This window comes from Micropterus salmoides, unplaced genomic scaffold (genome assembly GCF_014851395.1).
Source record: "Micropterus salmoides isolate LMB-PRFRI ecotype aquatic unplaced genomic scaffold, ASM1485139v1 Ms_hic_scaffold_19, whole genome shotgun sequence".
NCBI lineage: Eukaryota > Metazoa > Chordata > Actinopteri > Centrarchiformes > Centrarchidae > Micropterus > Micropterus salmoides.
Window position 1 is genome coordinate 5,761,969 of NW_024041039.1, and position 17,464 is coordinate 5,779,432.

At 38.5% G+C, this 17,464-nt stretch overlaps 1 protein-coding gene across 2 annotated transcripts; it reads right to left on the minus strand.

The window, feature by feature from the left end:
* Positions 1-684: 684 nt before the first annotated feature.
* Positions 685-16,697, minus strand: zfyve21 (zinc finger, FYVE domain containing 21). Of its 2 annotated transcripts, XM_038728086.1 has the most exons (8): positions 16,508-16,697; positions 13,991-14,041; positions 12,223-12,391; positions 10,217-10,292; positions 9,505-9,596; positions 9,168-9,221; positions 7,108-7,238; positions 685-6,405 (listed from the first exon to the last, which is right to left on the minus strand). In XM_038728086.1, the coding sequence occupies exons 1-8, from the start codon at positions 16,631-16,633 to the stop codon at positions 6,370-6,372; spliced, it is 735 nt and encodes a 244-aa protein (XP_038584014.1). In that variant the 5' UTR covers positions 16,634-16,697; the 3' UTR covers positions 685-6,369. The 2 variants fall into 2 exon arrangements, with proteins under 2 accessions (XP_038584014.1, XP_038584015.1); XM_038728087.1 differs by lacking the exon at positions 9,168-9,221 and having other exon boundaries at positions 16,508-16,693.
* Between the last annotated feature and the right edge of the window lie 767 nt (positions 16,698-17,464).

Below are 17,464 nucleotides of genomic sequence, written 5' to 3' on the forward strand. Positions count from 1 at the left end.
CAAAGTTCAATAATACTAATATAATTAAGTTTGGCTGTCAAAAGGTCAACCTTTTTATTAAAGGAGGATAAGACTTGACCTAGAAGAATCTCACACGGAGATATAAGAGGAAAACTCGAATGATGAAACTCTACCTTTGCACATTTATGTTTATGTTTTGTTGAAATATTCACAGATTCAAACTAACATAACCATAGTGGTTTGGAGCTTTTGTAGAGTTTCAGCCCACTCTGTTGCTCAGTGAAACGACAAAATAATACCAATTGAAGCAGATAATAGTGTTAAAGTGAAATAACATACTGTATATCAATCTCAATAAAAAATGTATCATTTAAAAAAAGTTTTAATGAGCTTTCCCTCAATCAGCAGTAGCATACCAATATGTACAGTAGGTGGTCTCGAAGTACAAAATCAAATCTTATTAACTATTAAAACTCTGATTACATGTCCAACCTGGAAGCTTTATACTTGTGTTAATATGTCAGATAACAACTGTGTCTGTCTAAAACATACATTTAATTAGGATTTTATTTATTTATATGGAAGTCAGTGAATCTCATCCTTTCATAATTGATGCACCTGACATAAATTTTGATACCAGACGATGTTTCCTTTTCATTCATTATTCAGTGTCTCTTAATGGACGAATCCCCTTTTTCTAAATGACACAAACGACACCCCAAATGTATAAACACTTGATTTTATTCTTAACAGAATAATCCAACAAAGGGTGTAGTAGAGCGTTTTCAGCGTAATAAATGAAGCGGTGGGATAAAAAGGTTTGTAATCAGGGTGGACATAAAGTGCAGGTACAAACACTGGCTGAGTCACGACTCGGTGACGTAACACGTACTGCAAACGTGCAACAACAACTCATCGTTCACCGAGGACAGTCTGAGAGGGCTGCACAGAGAATCCCGCAGTGTGATCATATAGACTTCATTTCAAGGATGATTAAGATGTTTTTATTGTGATTACAGCCACTCCCGTACCAGCAACATTTCAAATGAAAGTAAAATGTGACTAATGCATTTTGTAATTGTGTTTTTGAGATAAAAAAAAAGGCAAACTTTCCAATTTACCAACATCACCGTCTAATTCAGATACTTAGATTTACAGTTGGCAGCCAAAAAACAACGGAGGAATTAAAGATAAAGGTTTTAGTCTCCAATTAAGAAATAAGCAAAATAATAAATATGATCACTGTTGTTCGTAACTGTGCAGCCCTCACATGTATCTTCATAACAAACATTTGTATAATGGAAGAACAGCATTGTTGGTGTGTAACTGGAAAACCTTGTGAACAGTATTAACAACATCAAGAGCGACCACAGAGACGCCTTTTTACACGAAACCTCACCATCTTCTTCCTCCGTCTCCGTTCTGAAAGCCTCGAACCAAAACGACCACGACGTGTGATTTTAATTCTTAGGTGAGCAGCATATAAAAATAAACTTTATGTCACAAAGTGGAGGTGGTGAATGTTGTTTTCACTGGGTTTGACACAAAGGTACAAAAAGGCCAACAAACCCAACAATCAGCCAGTTCTGCGCTCCATTACACCGCTTCAAGTTCTTTCTTCAAGCTTAGAAAAACAGGGAAGACACACAGACGCCAGCAGGGTTTTAAAAAAGCTAATTTCTGTGAAGCCAATGATACTTGGTAATCTTTGATAAATGTTAGCAGCTGAAACGCAACCGTGCATTTATAATTCATGTGTTTCTTCAGGTGTTTTGACAGATTTAAGCTCATACATGCAGTGTTTATTCCAAAAAAGTTCATATCTCAAGGTCCATTTAGCAGCTTTTTCTAGAGCTTTCATCCACATATCATGGTCTTCCTCAGCAGATGGAGTTTGCTCAGTTGTTGGTACTCCACACTTATGTCATGTGAAAGCAAACAAAGACCGTGAGGTGAGTTTGAAAGCTCCAGATAAAAAGCTAGTAAGAGGACGCCGAGTTAAGATTTCTGTGTAACAACACTAAAGTTTACAGTTTTCACAATCTTAAATTCACGCTTAAAAATGCACAAACCTCATATGCTGAAGCTAAAGTGTATTTTCAAGATTATAAACGTGATCCAGCGCCCCGAGTCCCCTAAACTTTTCTTCCAACTCAAAACAGGTGTGAGTTTCAAAACTTAGAGGTGGAGTAAGCGATTCTAATCTGAAAAACAGTCCGCTAGTTGTTTGTTCTGCGTGTGAAAACTTAAAACTGTAAATGGGAAACCGAGTCACACAACGCTACTCCAACAATTCCAGCCATAATTTGTCACCTTCAGCTTACTCTCTCGTTCACCCAGACATGCTGTTGTTGTGATGTTGCTATAGTACCAGGAGAGTTGTTTCAATGTCTGCTTTCAGTGTTGTTACTGTGAACAACTTAGCTTAGCATAGCATAGCCCGGATCGATCCAAACTCCATTCAGAAAGAAACACATTTTAAAAGTTGCTGTCCTGCTGACAGACCTGACAAAGCATGAATTCATATGTTTATCAAATCTGCATCACGTTTTAGTTATTTCGGCATCAGTTTGATCCGTTTATTGCTATTAAATCACAGCAAAGTGTTTATTTTGGGTTCATACAGCTGTAGTAATCGCGTTGTGTTGGTAGTAGTCCAGCGATAAAACCCCCGCGAGGGTTAAATTCACGTTTGGTCTGAATGCACAGTAAGACTATCTCATCCTCTCCGCATGTGAGCTTCATGTTAGCTTTGCAGCAACATAACAGAATCGCTTACTGCACCTTTAAAGAGGGAGCTTGAAGGAAAAGTTGGCATTTGTGGGCGCTGTAACAACATCAGGGAGTAAATCTTGCTATGTCACAATGTCGTTCTCAATCCTGAGGTTGTCAAATACCAATGTTTTGTCACGCCCCTCGCCCACCAGGCTTTCAACTAAAGTCAGGTGACGTATAAAAGGCAAGAAAGTCAGCGTATGGAGAAGGTCCAGGTGGATGGATGGGTCAAACAAACACAGGACTTTCGCCGTGTAGAGGAGAGCGGGGTGAGTTGAGCCCGTTTTTGACAGTAATGTCTCCAACTAAAATATGTACATATATTTTAGGATGTGGTGCGTCCCTGGGAATAATCACTTTGGATCTAAAATAAACTGTTTTCAAAATCTGGCTTTTCAAAAAAAAAAGTGGACTCTTGCCCCACATAAGGGGTAAGTTGAGCCACATGGGGGTCGCGGACATCGATGTCATCGTGCAAACTCAAACGCCAGGTCAAAACATTCAATTGCACTTAGATAGTGAAGCATTGCAGCTATGTCTCCGAGTTGTTTCATATCAATGTATCGCTTTAAAGTCATCCTGTTTATCATACTTCCCGTTTTTGTACCTCTCCCACTGCTCGGTCCAAACCCACAACAGGAGTTGAAGCCTGTCTGTCTTCCATTTATAGAAGCATGACATGATGGTTTCTGGTCTAAAATACATAATGTCACATCATTTTGGTGATGCATAAGAATGCAACGTAAAATTACATCAAAATAGTTGGTTCAACTTCCCCCAGGTCTTTGCCATTTTAACAAAATTGTGTCATCCAGCATTTTAAGAGTAACCTCATGCTAACAGTTTAGCCTCATATTGTAATTTCCTAAAAGACTAACACATGCATAAGATTTTCACACAACAATCACGACTCCTTGAACATAAAAAAATCACTTTGAACGGCAAAAAAAACTGTTTTTTGATCTTAAATGTGCTCATCACTTATTCCATAGGCTTCTCTCCATCGCAGGATGAGTAAAATGGATGACTCTTCAAAAATGTGTGGTAACATGACCAATTTTTTCTATGGCTGCCGAGAAGCCATAGGGGTGACTCAACTTCCTCACAGGCTCAAGTCACCCCGCTCTCCCCTACCGCATGAAACCAAAAGTCAACTCTGACTTATTTAAAATATGAAGTTACGTGATGTTACTTCACAAAACGTAGGTCTACATAACAGGATGTGCTTCTTTTAACGCAACCTTTTGCTACACCAAACTGCATCCGTTTTCACGTTTACCACATTAATGTGACAAAGCGCCGTCGGTCATTGACAACCTGGGATGAGAACGTGTCGCGGCTTTCACCATCGCAGTCAAAACTACATTCTTGTTTAGAAAAAGGTCCTCGGAAGTACAACTAACTACCAAACCAACAAACCCACCGGCTCAACCAGAACTGAACAGCTCTTGGTCGGTGGTGATTTCACATCCTGGTTGTGGCTCTGGACAATTAGGACAAAAGGAATTTACAAATGTTACAAAACCTATGGTCATACTTCAGCTTTGAAAATTATAAAGTACGTACACGCCTTGTGTTAAAGTAGGAATAGTTAACAAAATATATTATACAAAAAGTCAATACATGAAACTACATTTAAAGCATTTATGTGTGTTTATGCTTCACTAGAATCAGTGAATAGTCCGTAGTTTCCTTAGACGCCGAGGCCTAAAGATTTAAATCTGTAGATACTTGTAGCAGAGAGCATTAAGAGATCAAGTTACAGAGAAGAAACACAAACACGTCACCTGAACTTTCATCTACGTTACTCTGAAACTCAACCGTCATGACAGCAAGTCTCCTAAAGTAAGAAATCCAACAATTGTGTTTCAGTTGTGAATAAACTTGCGATGTTCTTTGCATTTCAGGAATTATTCTGTCTCCTCAACCTGCCTCTTTTCTTTCTTCTGCTTCAGTTAGAGAATCCTACATTTCCCAGAATCAAATTCACTCCTGCTCATTTCCCACTGCATTCTGATCCATTTGCTGCTCCTGCTTGTGTATAAAGTGCCATCTGTGCTCTGCACTGATCATTTTACCCTCGTACGAGAGTTGAAAGTTTAATTAAAAAAACAGGAAGAAGCCCTCGCTCTTGATTTTAAGAGACCAACACAAAAACACTCGTCATTTTCTGGTAATATTTAACGGCAAATTTCCAGCAGATTCAGCTCTGTTGTGACTGCTGGAGAAGAAATCAGTGTCCAACTCACTGCTCTTTTCTCCGCTCTAGTAAAGTGTTGCCAGAGTAGCTTGCATCTCTGAAGTGTGAAATTCACTTGTGAATGTATATAAATGTGTTTCTTTATTAGCAGTTTAGTTAAAATTTATATTTAAACCTCCATAAACTGATTTCTTTTGGCCACATGGGGGCAGCAGAAACAAGTTTTAACCAACACTGACGTATCATCACCTTTAAGTTGAACTTGTTAGCAAAGAGTTGCTTACACCTCCAGCAGTTACAGAGCAACATAATCATTCATTTGGAGTCTCTATTAGTTGTGTTTTGATCTCTAGGGAAATATCTGGCTCTTTAGCTGCTAAACGCTCCACTCTGTTCACCAGCTGGTCTCTAACTGTGTCTGTCTGCTGTTTGCTGCTGAGCAGGTAGTGTACGGCATGCTATGAGGGCGCTGAGAGAGAACCAGAACACTAAAGTTGTGCCTGGAGAGATAAACAATGAGCTGAAACTCACTATAAAGCTGTGTAAAGCTGAGGGGAGCTGTTACACACATAGTGTCCTAAACAAAAGAGCAAAAGAGTCCCGAGACATCTTCTGCAATTAACTTAAACAAAGCGGGTCCTGAAATGCAAAGTACGTCTCACGCAGATCTGCGTTAAAGGGTTTTTAAGTTGGATTTGTCCTGTGAGATAATGCTTTTTACCATCAGCTGATCCCTTGAGCGAGACATTCAGTCCCTACTTTGTGTTTGGCTGACATCAGGAGAGTTATCAAAAATAATATCACCATACGTCCAGGAAATAAAATCCTCAATGACACAAGCTAAATCTACCAGCAGCATATAAAATTATTGTGCTGCTTTGAAACAACTGCGCCTCCATCTGAAGTTTTACTGCATCTCGGAAGTTATGAAAAATGGTTAATGAAAAGGTATGATGTCCAAACAGACTGAGTATTGCACAAACAAAAACATGTCCAGTTCTGAGAAAGAAAAAGAACAGGAATTAAAGGTAGAAGCTTCCTCCAAATGAACGGATCCTGACTTGTGTTGGAAAGCTTGTGTTGTGTCTCTCTGCTCAGTTGGCTCCATTTTCATGTACAAACATTAACGTGCCCTGATTTATGTGTTAAATCAAAGAGGATTAAAGAACTCTGAGATGTAAAAAGAAGAAGAAGAACAATCAGCCCACTTGGGGTAAACAAGAACTGGTTATAGAGGTAATAATTTTTTATATAAACATTCCTTGCAGAAATTACCATGATAAGAACTGTTATTAAGAACCGATGATGAATCAGACGGATAAGCAGAACTGGCGTTAATAGAAATCCAAACGATACCAAACCCCAGCAAGACGGGGTACAAAACACTTGGGTGTGTGCTGCCTGGAGGTTCAGTCTTGCAGGCTGCCTGCTCGTCACTGGTCCCGAGCTTCATACAGCAGTTTGGCCGCCTGTGGGGAAGACAGACACAACAAACCGTGGTAATGCCGGGCGAGAACACAACAGGTCAACACGATGTTAAAGACGACCTGTACAGCGTGTTTGTGGACCAGGGAGTCACACACAGCTCTTTACATTAGAGATTTGCTTCTAGGACGCTTCTGAAACGTGCTGCAGTGCATGTGGAGGAATCACAAGCGTCGTCTAGAATGGCCGCGATCACTTCCAGCAGCCTCGTCGCACCCAGAACGCGACGCAGCCAAAAGGAAAAAACACCAATCAGCCATAACAGAATGCTAAAACAGCTTTGACACTTTTCCACCAGAACCAGCATCAACTTTTACAGTAGCTCGTCTGTTGGATCAGACGACACCAGCTTCGCCGCCCTCATGTATCAATGAGCCTTGGCCGTCCACGACCCTGTCGTCGGTTCGTTGGACCGCTTTTGATAAGTACTGACCACTGCAGACTGTTTTGGAGATGCTCTGACAGTTCGTCACTTGTCAACGACGCTCAAATCCTTAAGCTTGCTCATTTTTCCTGCTTCTAACTATGAGGACACAATGTGCACTTCCTGCCTAATATATCCCACCCGCTGACAGACGACCTGATAACGAGTTAATCAGCGTGTTATGGCTGATCGGTGTAAAAAGGTATAATAAATACATGTTTATGCAGTGACAGTGTGGGCTTTGGTGTCCTGGTTATCGAACCTTGTGCATTGCAGCCAGCCATAACGAGGCCACCTTCTTGTCATCTGCTGCCTCTAAGCGGAGCTGCTGGGCGTCCTGGCAGCCCATTGGCTTGTAGTGCAGCAGCATGCCGCTGGCCCGCGACATCCCTCCTGCACGCACACACACACACACACACACACACACACTCAGTTAGACACAGAGAGAACAGGACTGATGGACTGGATGACATAATGAAAGTCATTTTAAAGTCTGTTACTTTTCTTCATTAACACTTTAGGTTAAAGAGGTTTGACTGACTCACGAAAAACAGCTGCAGGTTATTTAAGTAAATAACAAAGATGAGATAACAGATAAAAGGAAAAGAGGAAGGGTGTAGTACTGTACTGTTACATGTCTAATGAACAAAATCACTAACGACGTGTCAACATATCACGGTAGAGTTTTGGCTCTGAAATAACTGCTCAGCCTCGACCATAATATCAATGACAAACTCTTAAAAAGTGATTCATGCATGAACAAAACACACAGATGCAACAACACAGAGAAGTCAGGGGAACTGAAAGATTTGAAGAGAGACAACAGAACAGAAACACACAGTGACAATGTCTTTCAAAATGAAGTGAAGCACCAAAGGTCAGGACTGAAAAACACTAAAGGTTTGAGTGAAACAGAAGGTCAGGCACCACAAGTGAGGAATGAATCAGTTTCACAGGACGGTTTCACAGGACGGTGTTAAGTGCACTCCAATACTGAAACAAGTTAATGAAGTCCATTAAAGTTATTTATCAGACACATTCTCTGGTTCCAGCTTCTCAAATGTGAAGATTTTTGCTGCTTTTATCTGTTTTATGTCTTTGCTCGTTGAATATTTTGCAGTTTTCATCAGACAAAAACAAGAAATCTGTCTGTTTGTGTTCTGGGAAATTGCAGTGGACAATTAGTTTTACTGTAACAGTTCATGAAACTAATTATAGGCGGTAATTGATAAATAAAAATTATAATTATTTGCAGACATACTCAATTTCTTTCTTTATAAGCTTGGCCATAGCTCAACGACAATAACGAACAATAATTCTGCCTGGTTTAAAAAGGATAAGAAGTTTCCTAAATACAGGAATAAACGTCTAAAAAACCTGGAGAACAGCTGCATGAACTGTTGGTGTCGAGGGTTAGATATGTGCAAGGTTACCTGCGCAGTATTCTGGATATGAATTGGTTGCTAAATTTGGTTTGTTGTTCATCTTGATCCTGCTGAACACTGTTTCCTACTTTTTAAATTAGATATAAAAAGGATGTTTTAAAGTCAGAGATGAAAAATGGGGAGAGCGTTGGGAAATAATCTGTTGTGTCTATGTGAGAACAAGTTAAATATTAATTAAATAACATTATAACTAATTTAGTTCTAAGCCAATAAGCTCCCACTGAGCCTCAGACCACAGAGAGGAAAAATCTAAATGTTATAGTTTACTATATTTCATTTTGCCTTGCTCTTAAATTTAATTTTATTCTATTGTTGTCACTGTGTTTGACAGGTGCTCTACAAATAATAACTTGCATTGCTTATGTTAAATAAACAAACATCCAAACAAAAGAAACACATGTTCTTTATCAATTCATCTGTAGATAATATCTTTTATTAATAGATAATTAATTGATTTGTTTTTAAAGTTTGTTAACAGTGACAAACATCCATGAAAACTTTAAAAAAATTTTTAGATAATTGCTTGATAAACTTTTAAATAACTGTTGTTTATTTTCTGTTTATCAGCTAATCGATTACACATCTAATCGTTTAAGTACTAATTAACACGCCGTCAGTCAGCTGCCGAAGTGTTGAGGACTCCTGCAGCATTTTCACAGGGCAGTCGACAACAAAAACAGGAAGTCGTGCAAATAACATCTTTTGTGTTGTAATTACCACCAAGATGCGTTTGGGACTCAGTGAGGCGTAAACATAAAGCAGAACAGCATCACTGGTTTCGTTTTGAGGCAGCTTCATGCACACAGAAAACCAGAAACCAGATCTGGAAAATTAAAATGGAGAAATGGAGTGAGGACAACACCAGAGTGAACCTAACCTTCAGAGATATAGTGACTGTCCAGCAGACTGGTGTAAGTGTGAATGTCATTCTCTGAGCCCAGAGGAAGAAGAAGAGGAGGAGGAGGAGCAGCCGGGTCACCAGAGTCAGAGCAGCAGAGGAGAAAGAGTTTGTTAGTGTTTGATTGGGGAAAAAAAAAAATAGACAAACAGGTTTAAGTGTTAGTCAAGAAATTTCCCAGCTGGTTACTGAATCTGAAAAAAAACATCATGGAGACACAAGAATGTCCAGAACTCTGTGGTAGAGACGCCTTGGGTCATAATTTGTACAATATAATATAAAATGGTCAAAAACAAGCTTTAAATTCTGATTTCACCTCCTGGACTCGTGCCGTCTGTCAGAATCTGCATGCTGGAGATCCGAGACAACTCCACCTCGAAGTGACTTTCACCGTCGAGGAACAGATACCTGACGATTAGATAAACAGAAAGAGAAGACACATTTGAATCATATCCAAAACAAAACCGTTTATCTAAAACCTGACTAATAACGACGCTCTGAATGTCACTGGTGCAACAAAAACTGGATTAGTTTTGACTGGATTTGTCCCAACAGCACATTTTTACTTGAAAACCTTAAACATAACATCTGAATCTCTTAATCTTTTCCATCTTTAGTCCCGTTCTTCACATCCTTTATCTTGAATCCAAAAAGATCTAGATCAGAGGTTTTTAAAGTGTTAGGCTCAGTGAATGGAAGTGAAACAATATTACATTGGTTATTACATTAGTTATCGAAAGGAGATCACATAGAATAGCCTGCGTGTGTGATTTGGTGTAGTTTGAAATCATGTCAAACAGCAATAATAGGCTATCTTGGCTTAATTGTTGGACATTTAAGGGATCAAGGGATAAAAATTTAAAATGATCGATTTAATTTGCAAAACGTTGGCTTGTTAAAGTGCAAATTCACCTCCCCTCGTGATATCCTGCCATGCAGATAGTTTTGATTTCATGCTGAGGTTTGAGATGAGTTGAGCTGGACCTTAAACACAAGTGTGGAATTTAAAAAGAATTTAAAAAGCTCACCTGTGGTTGTTGGAGAGGCGACACGTCATGGTTTCAGACTTCTCCGACGTTCCCAACGTGACAACAAAGGTGCCACCTGGAGACAGAACAAACAGAGAAGGCAGAAAACGTTCAACTCTGAGAGCCTGCAATTAAAAACACATCACAAGGGAAGGGTTTAAAAAATCTTCAGAGATAAAAGTAATAATCATTTAGGCCATAAGACGCTGCTGAAAACAAAAAGCTATTTAAAATATCAGTTCTTTTGTACAAACGTTTCCCATTAAAAGATCAACCAGAACCCTAAAACATAAAATACTGAATGGAAAAGAGTTCATGAATATGGCTGAATATCAAACCTGAAAAATGTTTGGGCATCGACCAAAATCTGTATCGCTGCATGTACTGAAAGCTGGAAGTTATTTTCACGCTTCATTAATCGTTATCGAGACAAAAAAAGCCAAATATTCTCTGGTTCAACCTTGTCAGAAATGAGGAAACTGAACGGAAACTTTTTATTTCTGAGGTTTCTGACTGTTCATCAGACAGAAGAAGAAATATGAAGGTGTCACCTTGAGCTTCGGGAAACTGTGAGCATTGTTCACTATTTTCTTTTAACTTACTGATCAACAACATGCTTTACAGATTAGTCGATAACCACAGCTCCTATACTGTTTACATGTTCTTTGATCCAAATAGCTCCTGATTAGTTTTAGACTAATGATTGTACAGCGTACATGTGTTTAGACGAGATTTAACATTTAAGAAGTTTGGCTTCTTTTGCTAAATGAAAATTTCCTCCCAGGCTGCATCTGTTTACAGTGTCTAATGTAATTTATTAGTGAATTTACTACTAGTTCCTCAGGCTGAAACTAAAGGCTTGATTAGTCAATTAGTCAATTTCACAAGTTATCAGAGCTCCAACATGTCTTCAAAGTGTTTTAGTTTTAGTTTGGGATTCAGCCTTAGCTTGAGCACCACTGGGTGTTTCCACCTCCCCAGAACATCAAACAGTAACAGCCAGATATTCAAATGGAAATGTGCACGAGAGGTTTTCTGCTTTGTATCTTCATCTTTTTTGTGAGAACTTTTGTTTTCTGCTGAGCGATTGATTATCTCCATCATCCATAAAGCATGAGGCCCCAGCACGCTGCAGGCTTTACATCACAGGCATTCAGCCGGGTTTCCCCCCCGCAGCTCCAGGCTGCTAATGGATTTTTCATTAAGAGCCTGACTGCTGCGTATTTTTAGCTGCACACTGACCCACACTCAACAGCAACACAATGGATTACAGTAGGAGCAGCGTTTCTGCTTCCTGTACAGAGTCACAGTAAGGACCTGACCTCCATATTAGAGCTGAAATAATGAGTGGATTAATCAATTAGCTGATGAATAATAGTCAACAAACGTTTTGGTGGTGGAAAATACAGAACATTTTCTGGTTTTAGCTTCTCAAGTGAGCAGATTAGATGCTTTTCTTTGTCACACGTGATAGTTAACTGAATATTTTGTGGTTTAAAACTGTTGCTCAGATAAAACAGGCAAGTTGAATATGTCATTTTGGACATATGGACCTTTGGGGAATAATAATCAACAATGTTGTGACCATTTTTCAACTAAACAAATCCTCGATCAATTGAGAAAATTATCTGCAAATTGTTATTATTTGCAGCCCTAGTGGAAGTCAGTTAAATTTAATTAAAATTTAATCGTCATTAAATAAAAGACGAACTGTGAAAATTAAGCACAAAACTCTAGGTGAGCTGGAATCGTCCTTTCAGCACAGACAGTTTGACAGACAATATAAAGCTCCTGGCAGCTGCTTATGTTTTGCCGATAATTCCTAACAACCACTGAGCTCGTGTGGATGTGCACACAGCTATTCTCGCCTCAAGTGTTTCACCCCACATGTTCTTGACAGGGAGGAAACAGCGTTCGTACCAAATGTGAAGGAAAGAGGTTTGGAAAAGAAGAACTTAAAACATAAACATAAAATCCATATTAAACCTAGTAAAAATACTTCTCACCTCCCAGAAGCACTTTCAGCTGCTTGTCGTAGAACTCCATCTCTTTCTGGGAGACCAGGCTGCACTCGGCGCACTGCCGCACCGGATCGACGAAGCACATGCGAGGCAGCGTCACCTTCTTACTGCAGCATTTATCGCAGAAACACCGGCCGCACCGCCGACAGTGATGCTGCAGGAAGAACGACTTACAGTCAGGTCTACTTCAGTATTTTAATCCCACTCGTCTCATGTCCGTTAGATTAAATGTATGAAAACATGTTATTTAGGTAATTAATGGTGCTTTGTTACTTGTGACACATTAACACGAGATTATGAATTTCACTAATCAATGCATTAATTAAATCAGTCGACCGATATGTTTTTTTCAATGGCTGATATTAAAACAAAAAAAGTCATGTATAATTCCATTTTTCCATGCAGAGTACAATCTAATATACATGTGATCTCAGCCAGTAACATTTTAGATATTTTATAATAATGAATGAAACATGGTTTGGGTTCTGCTGTAGATTTCAGAACGTGACGGGAGTTTAAGGGAGAGCGGGAGTTTGTCATTCATCTCCATTATTATCTTCACTATAACAATATATATTTAACACTTGCCGGTAAAGGTCTCAGATTAGAGCTGCTGTCATTTAGAACAAACGTGTTAAGAAAAGACGTGAGTGACTGAGGACATTTCGGGCTATTTTCACCACCTTTCCAAAACTCACAAGTGAGAGCGCCAACATTGATCCACAGAAGCCACAGTGACGAGGCTGCCAGCAGAAGTGTCTGCAGACAGGTTTTATTTATCGGCCTCCTGAGTGCAGGAACCAGCCGACCGATTAATCAGTCTATCACTAAGTAATTAACGCTTGTTTCTGCGTCACTGTGTTTGTCCTCATGAGGTTACTAAACGCTCAGACTTTAATCAGACTTTGTTTAACCTTTTTTTTTTATATATTCACATGTAGAGTCAAAGAGTTATAGGGACAGACCAGACATACAAACGATAATAAATCCTGCCCATGGAGTAGCGTGATGTTGTTGTGCTATGGTGTCGACATGACACTGTACGTTTTGGAGTTTTATGTATTATTTAAACACAGGTTTTTATTTTGAAGGATGCGGCTTAGAAGCTCCGCATGATGTTTTGTTTTTCGTCTTCATCAAGTGTTACTGATATGTGTTAATATGTTGTGTAATAATAATAATAATAATATGTTCACAAATGCGTATAAGATCATAATGGGTTTTATATTATCAGGAATAATGAGAGTTTATCGTGGGAGGTATAATGGACACTTAATTTTGCAAACTGCATTTCTGTTGCCGTCACTTCCTATTTTGCTTTTCTTTGGGAAGAAGTCTGTCGGACGTTTTGGGTCAGGAAGTGATTTTTTCTTTTTTTTTTTAACCAGAAATCTCTGAAGCTGGTAATTTAGATTTGAATCACTGACACTTACCAGCTAAAGCGCAGATATTTCCTGAGCTGATTTTAACTATAAACAGAAACTATTTTCCAGCAAATATGGAAAGAAAATGGGACACGACTAAACAGAGCAACAGATCTACAGCATTTTTTAAGTGAGTCATTGGAAAGAAATGTCACCACAGAGCCGTCACTGTGTCTCCAGGCCAAAATAAATTAACAGAAGCCAAGTGGGGGGAGAAGATCTCACATTTCACAGCGCAAAACGAGTTTCTACGTGTCCCTCATGTGTTTGTTTGTTTTGTCAGAGTCCGATAAAGCTGCGTGACGGTCGTGTAGCAAAACAAAACAGACCTTTCTTCTGATGAAGTCGAACTTGGTGTCACACTGCATACATCTCGGGCACTGGAAGACGGGGAAAGAGGAAAAACAGGATGTTACACAACATGCTGAGCTCGGCAGATTCAACTTCAACAGCAGCACTTTATCGTACACGTTCTTTTAGTTTTGCTGCAATCAGGTCACCAAGAAAACCCAAAACCTTTTACAGACAGCATGTTAGTTTTGTTCCTGTAAGATATTTATGTAAAACTGATGGCTACAAACGACCTGAAACCAAAAGATATTCACTCTGCTGCCACTGAGGACAAAGAAAAATTAACAAAAGTATTTACACAATAAATCCATGACCAGAAAAGTTGCAGATTCATTTTCACTTGATTCAGCAACAAATTCATCTTAAACCTATTGTTTCAGCTCTAAATGTTTACTTAGTTTTAACAGATACTGCTTTCATACATACTCTTTCTATGATACTACATTTTTTACTGAAGTAAACTAAAGTTAAACTTCCACAAACTGTCACTTTGGGATCAGAAGAGAGGACACGGCGTGAGAAAAAGTGCTTTAAAGCATTTTTTAGACATATTTCAAGACTGTTACTTAAATAATACTCTGAAAGCAGTATTTTTTCTTGCAAAAGAGTGTTTTTTCCACTCCGATATCACTACTTCTACGTCAGGAAACTTCCTCTAACACTGTTTATGACCCATCAGAATAATAACGCCTTTATTTACAGATTCATCAGACGCCTGCAGGAATTATTAACTTTGCTGGCTGTAGTTTTATGGTCAGTCTGGTCAAAGTGCCTCTGTGAGCAGCCACAGATGAAACACTCTGGCAGACAGGTGGTGTTTGTCTTTCTGTGCCTGCTCCTGTAGTTTTGCTGCACTGACGGACAGAGAGAGATTAACTGTGGACGGGTTAGCATAGCAGCTCTCACAGCTAGCTAACCTAGCCGAGTGTGGACGTAGCTGTCAGCTAGCACACAAAACAAACGCGTGTTTTTGTCACTTTAACAATCTCTGGTGAGGTTAAACATCGTGACAGCTTGTTTCAGCTGTTAACTAGCTGGTTATTTAACAGGAAACGCTTGCTGTCAGGCTGAAACGCCCAGTTCTGGGGCCAAGTATCCAGTCCGGAGCTACGTCAAGTTAGCCACAGTTAGCATGAGGGGTACAGGAAGTTAGGAAACATTACCTCGAAAATAAAAGCGCTTTGCCCACCGTGATGAGAAGAAGACATTAAACTCTAGTACAATATGTGAACTAATTGTACTTTATACTTGTACTCTTTACTACTTCAGCATAGATTAAAATACTTAGTTATTTTGCAGATTTAGGTTATTAATACAAAACATCATTAACTAATAAATTATGGTGTATTTTTAAATAATTAACTACCAAACAAAATATAGTCATTCAAATGCATCATTAAAGTAATGAACAGCATTAATGCACCAATAAATTACAGTAGTTCAAGTATATTCTTATTTTAATATGTTCGTACTTGTACTTTAGGTTTGAATGATTTTGAAAATAAAATATCTAATCGTGATTATTTTATCTGATATTGCGTTATGATTTGCAATATTGAAGGGCATGATCATTTTTACATCATTATTCTCATTTTCCATAAAACAACATTATTATGATGATGATGGTGTGATTTCTGAGGAGATGTTTTATTAAGTCTGTAGAATATTAAGTGTCGGCCAGGGCGTCTCTGTAGCACAACAATATTTATGACATGTCATCGTAAACAAATATTGCGCCTCCTGCGATTTGAAAGTTGCAATAGGTCATAGTGCAATTTCAATAAAATTTCTGTTAATTATTGAGCCCTACTTTACTATCATTTTGAATGCAGGACTTTTACTTGTAACATACGTATTTCTACACTGTGATATTGCTATTTTTATTCTAATTTGTATATTTTGGTACTTGTATTGTTGTCTTTTATTATCTGTTTGGGAATAAAACTGAAATGATTAGTTGATTAGTCAAGTTAGTTAGTTTACTTTTCTTTTTTGTGTGTAATTTTAGTTTAAGTTGTTCTCTTCAGACATATGCCAAACCTTGTTTACCATCATAGCAGAAATACTTAAAAGTCAAACATAAAGCTATATTTCCAAGTAGTATTTTACACCTATAAGGAATTTGCTTTGATGATAAGGTGCTAGACGTAGACATTAATATACAGTTGACAACTATGGAATAGACTAATAAAATTACTGACCTACGGTACATGCACACACACTTATTTATTTTATTTATTTATTGATTTGGATTTTTTGAAATTGAAAATATAAGATCTTCAGAGACACACTTTAAAAACTCTTATGATTAGTGCACACCAACTCAGACAAACAGAAACCAAATGTTATTTAAAAGTTGCTGGTGTTGTTTCAGGCTCTTTATTTTGAAAAAAGAAAAACAGCCGGAAACGCACCATCGCAGCAAGCTTCTCGCTAGTGTCCGCGGCTCTGACAGCTTCACAAACAACACCCCCCCACCCCCAAACTGGTCTCACCTCTTTATCCGGGACCCACTGCGGCTCGTCCAGGGAGAAGGGGCAGTTAAAGGCGCCGTTCTCCGGCACCATGCGAAGGCCGCTGGGGCTCCGGACGAGTTTCTTTCCGTCAGGAACAGAAGACATTTTGCTTCAGCAGCTGTTTCTCCTCTCTGACCACTACAGACTGGAACTCCTGTCTGAACACACCCTCCGGAGTGATTGACAGGGTCGTTAACCAATCACAGGACAGAGGTGATGTCACGTGGTGCGCTGGGAGCGTGTTGTTTTTACAACTCCTGCTGAAGGAGGGAAAACATTATTGTTTATTTATGCTAATTTTGTTCATCTGAAACAGTTGTTTTAACTGCTGCTACTCCATACAATGCAGTTATATTTATTTTTATTATTATATATTATTTCTGAATATCTTATTATCTTTTAATACCAATAACAGAATGTCAATGACTAAACTTCCTTATCTGCAAGGAAATTATTATTATTTTTACAAATAAAGAGCAACAAACAAAGTTCCCAAGACTTTTTGCGGAACATTTTAATTAGATTTATTTTAGTTTGATGTTTTATTTATTTTATTTTGTTACTGTCTGTGGCTCAAGGTTGTTAATTCAGAATCAGAAGGAGTTTTATTGCCAAGTGGTGTTTTACACATGAGGAATTTACTTTGGGGATAAGGTGCTACAGGCAGACAAACATACAGTTGACATAAATAAATATAGAAGTATGTAAATATGGAATAGACAATGCAAGTTATATAAGAATAATAATAAGAATAAAGAAAAATAATAGTATTTAAAACTATTTGCAGAGAAAGAACAATGTGACAGATTCCGGGTTTGTGTCATGCAGACGTAATTTGTCATTATACAGCATGCAGAACATATAATTAAGTGTATATTAAATTATGGTAACATGTAAAGACTAATTTTCTCCTGATCTACATAAAATGGTTTGTTT

Bases quoted from the DNA above. Each gene is read 5' to 3' on its own strand.
- zfyve21 (XM_038728086.1), bottom strand. From the start codon at position 16,633: ATGTCTTCTGTTCCTGACGGAAAGAAACTCGTCCGGAGCCCCAGCGGC. The intron at 12,392-13,990 runs GTCTGTTTTGTT...TTCTTCCTGCAG, and splicing joins TCGACTTCATCAGAAGAAAG to CATCACTGTCGGCGGTGCGG. The intron at 6,406-7,107 runs GTTCGATAACCA...TCTTCCCCACAG, and splicing joins GGCTGGCTGCAATGCACAAG to GCGGCCAAACTGCTGTATGA.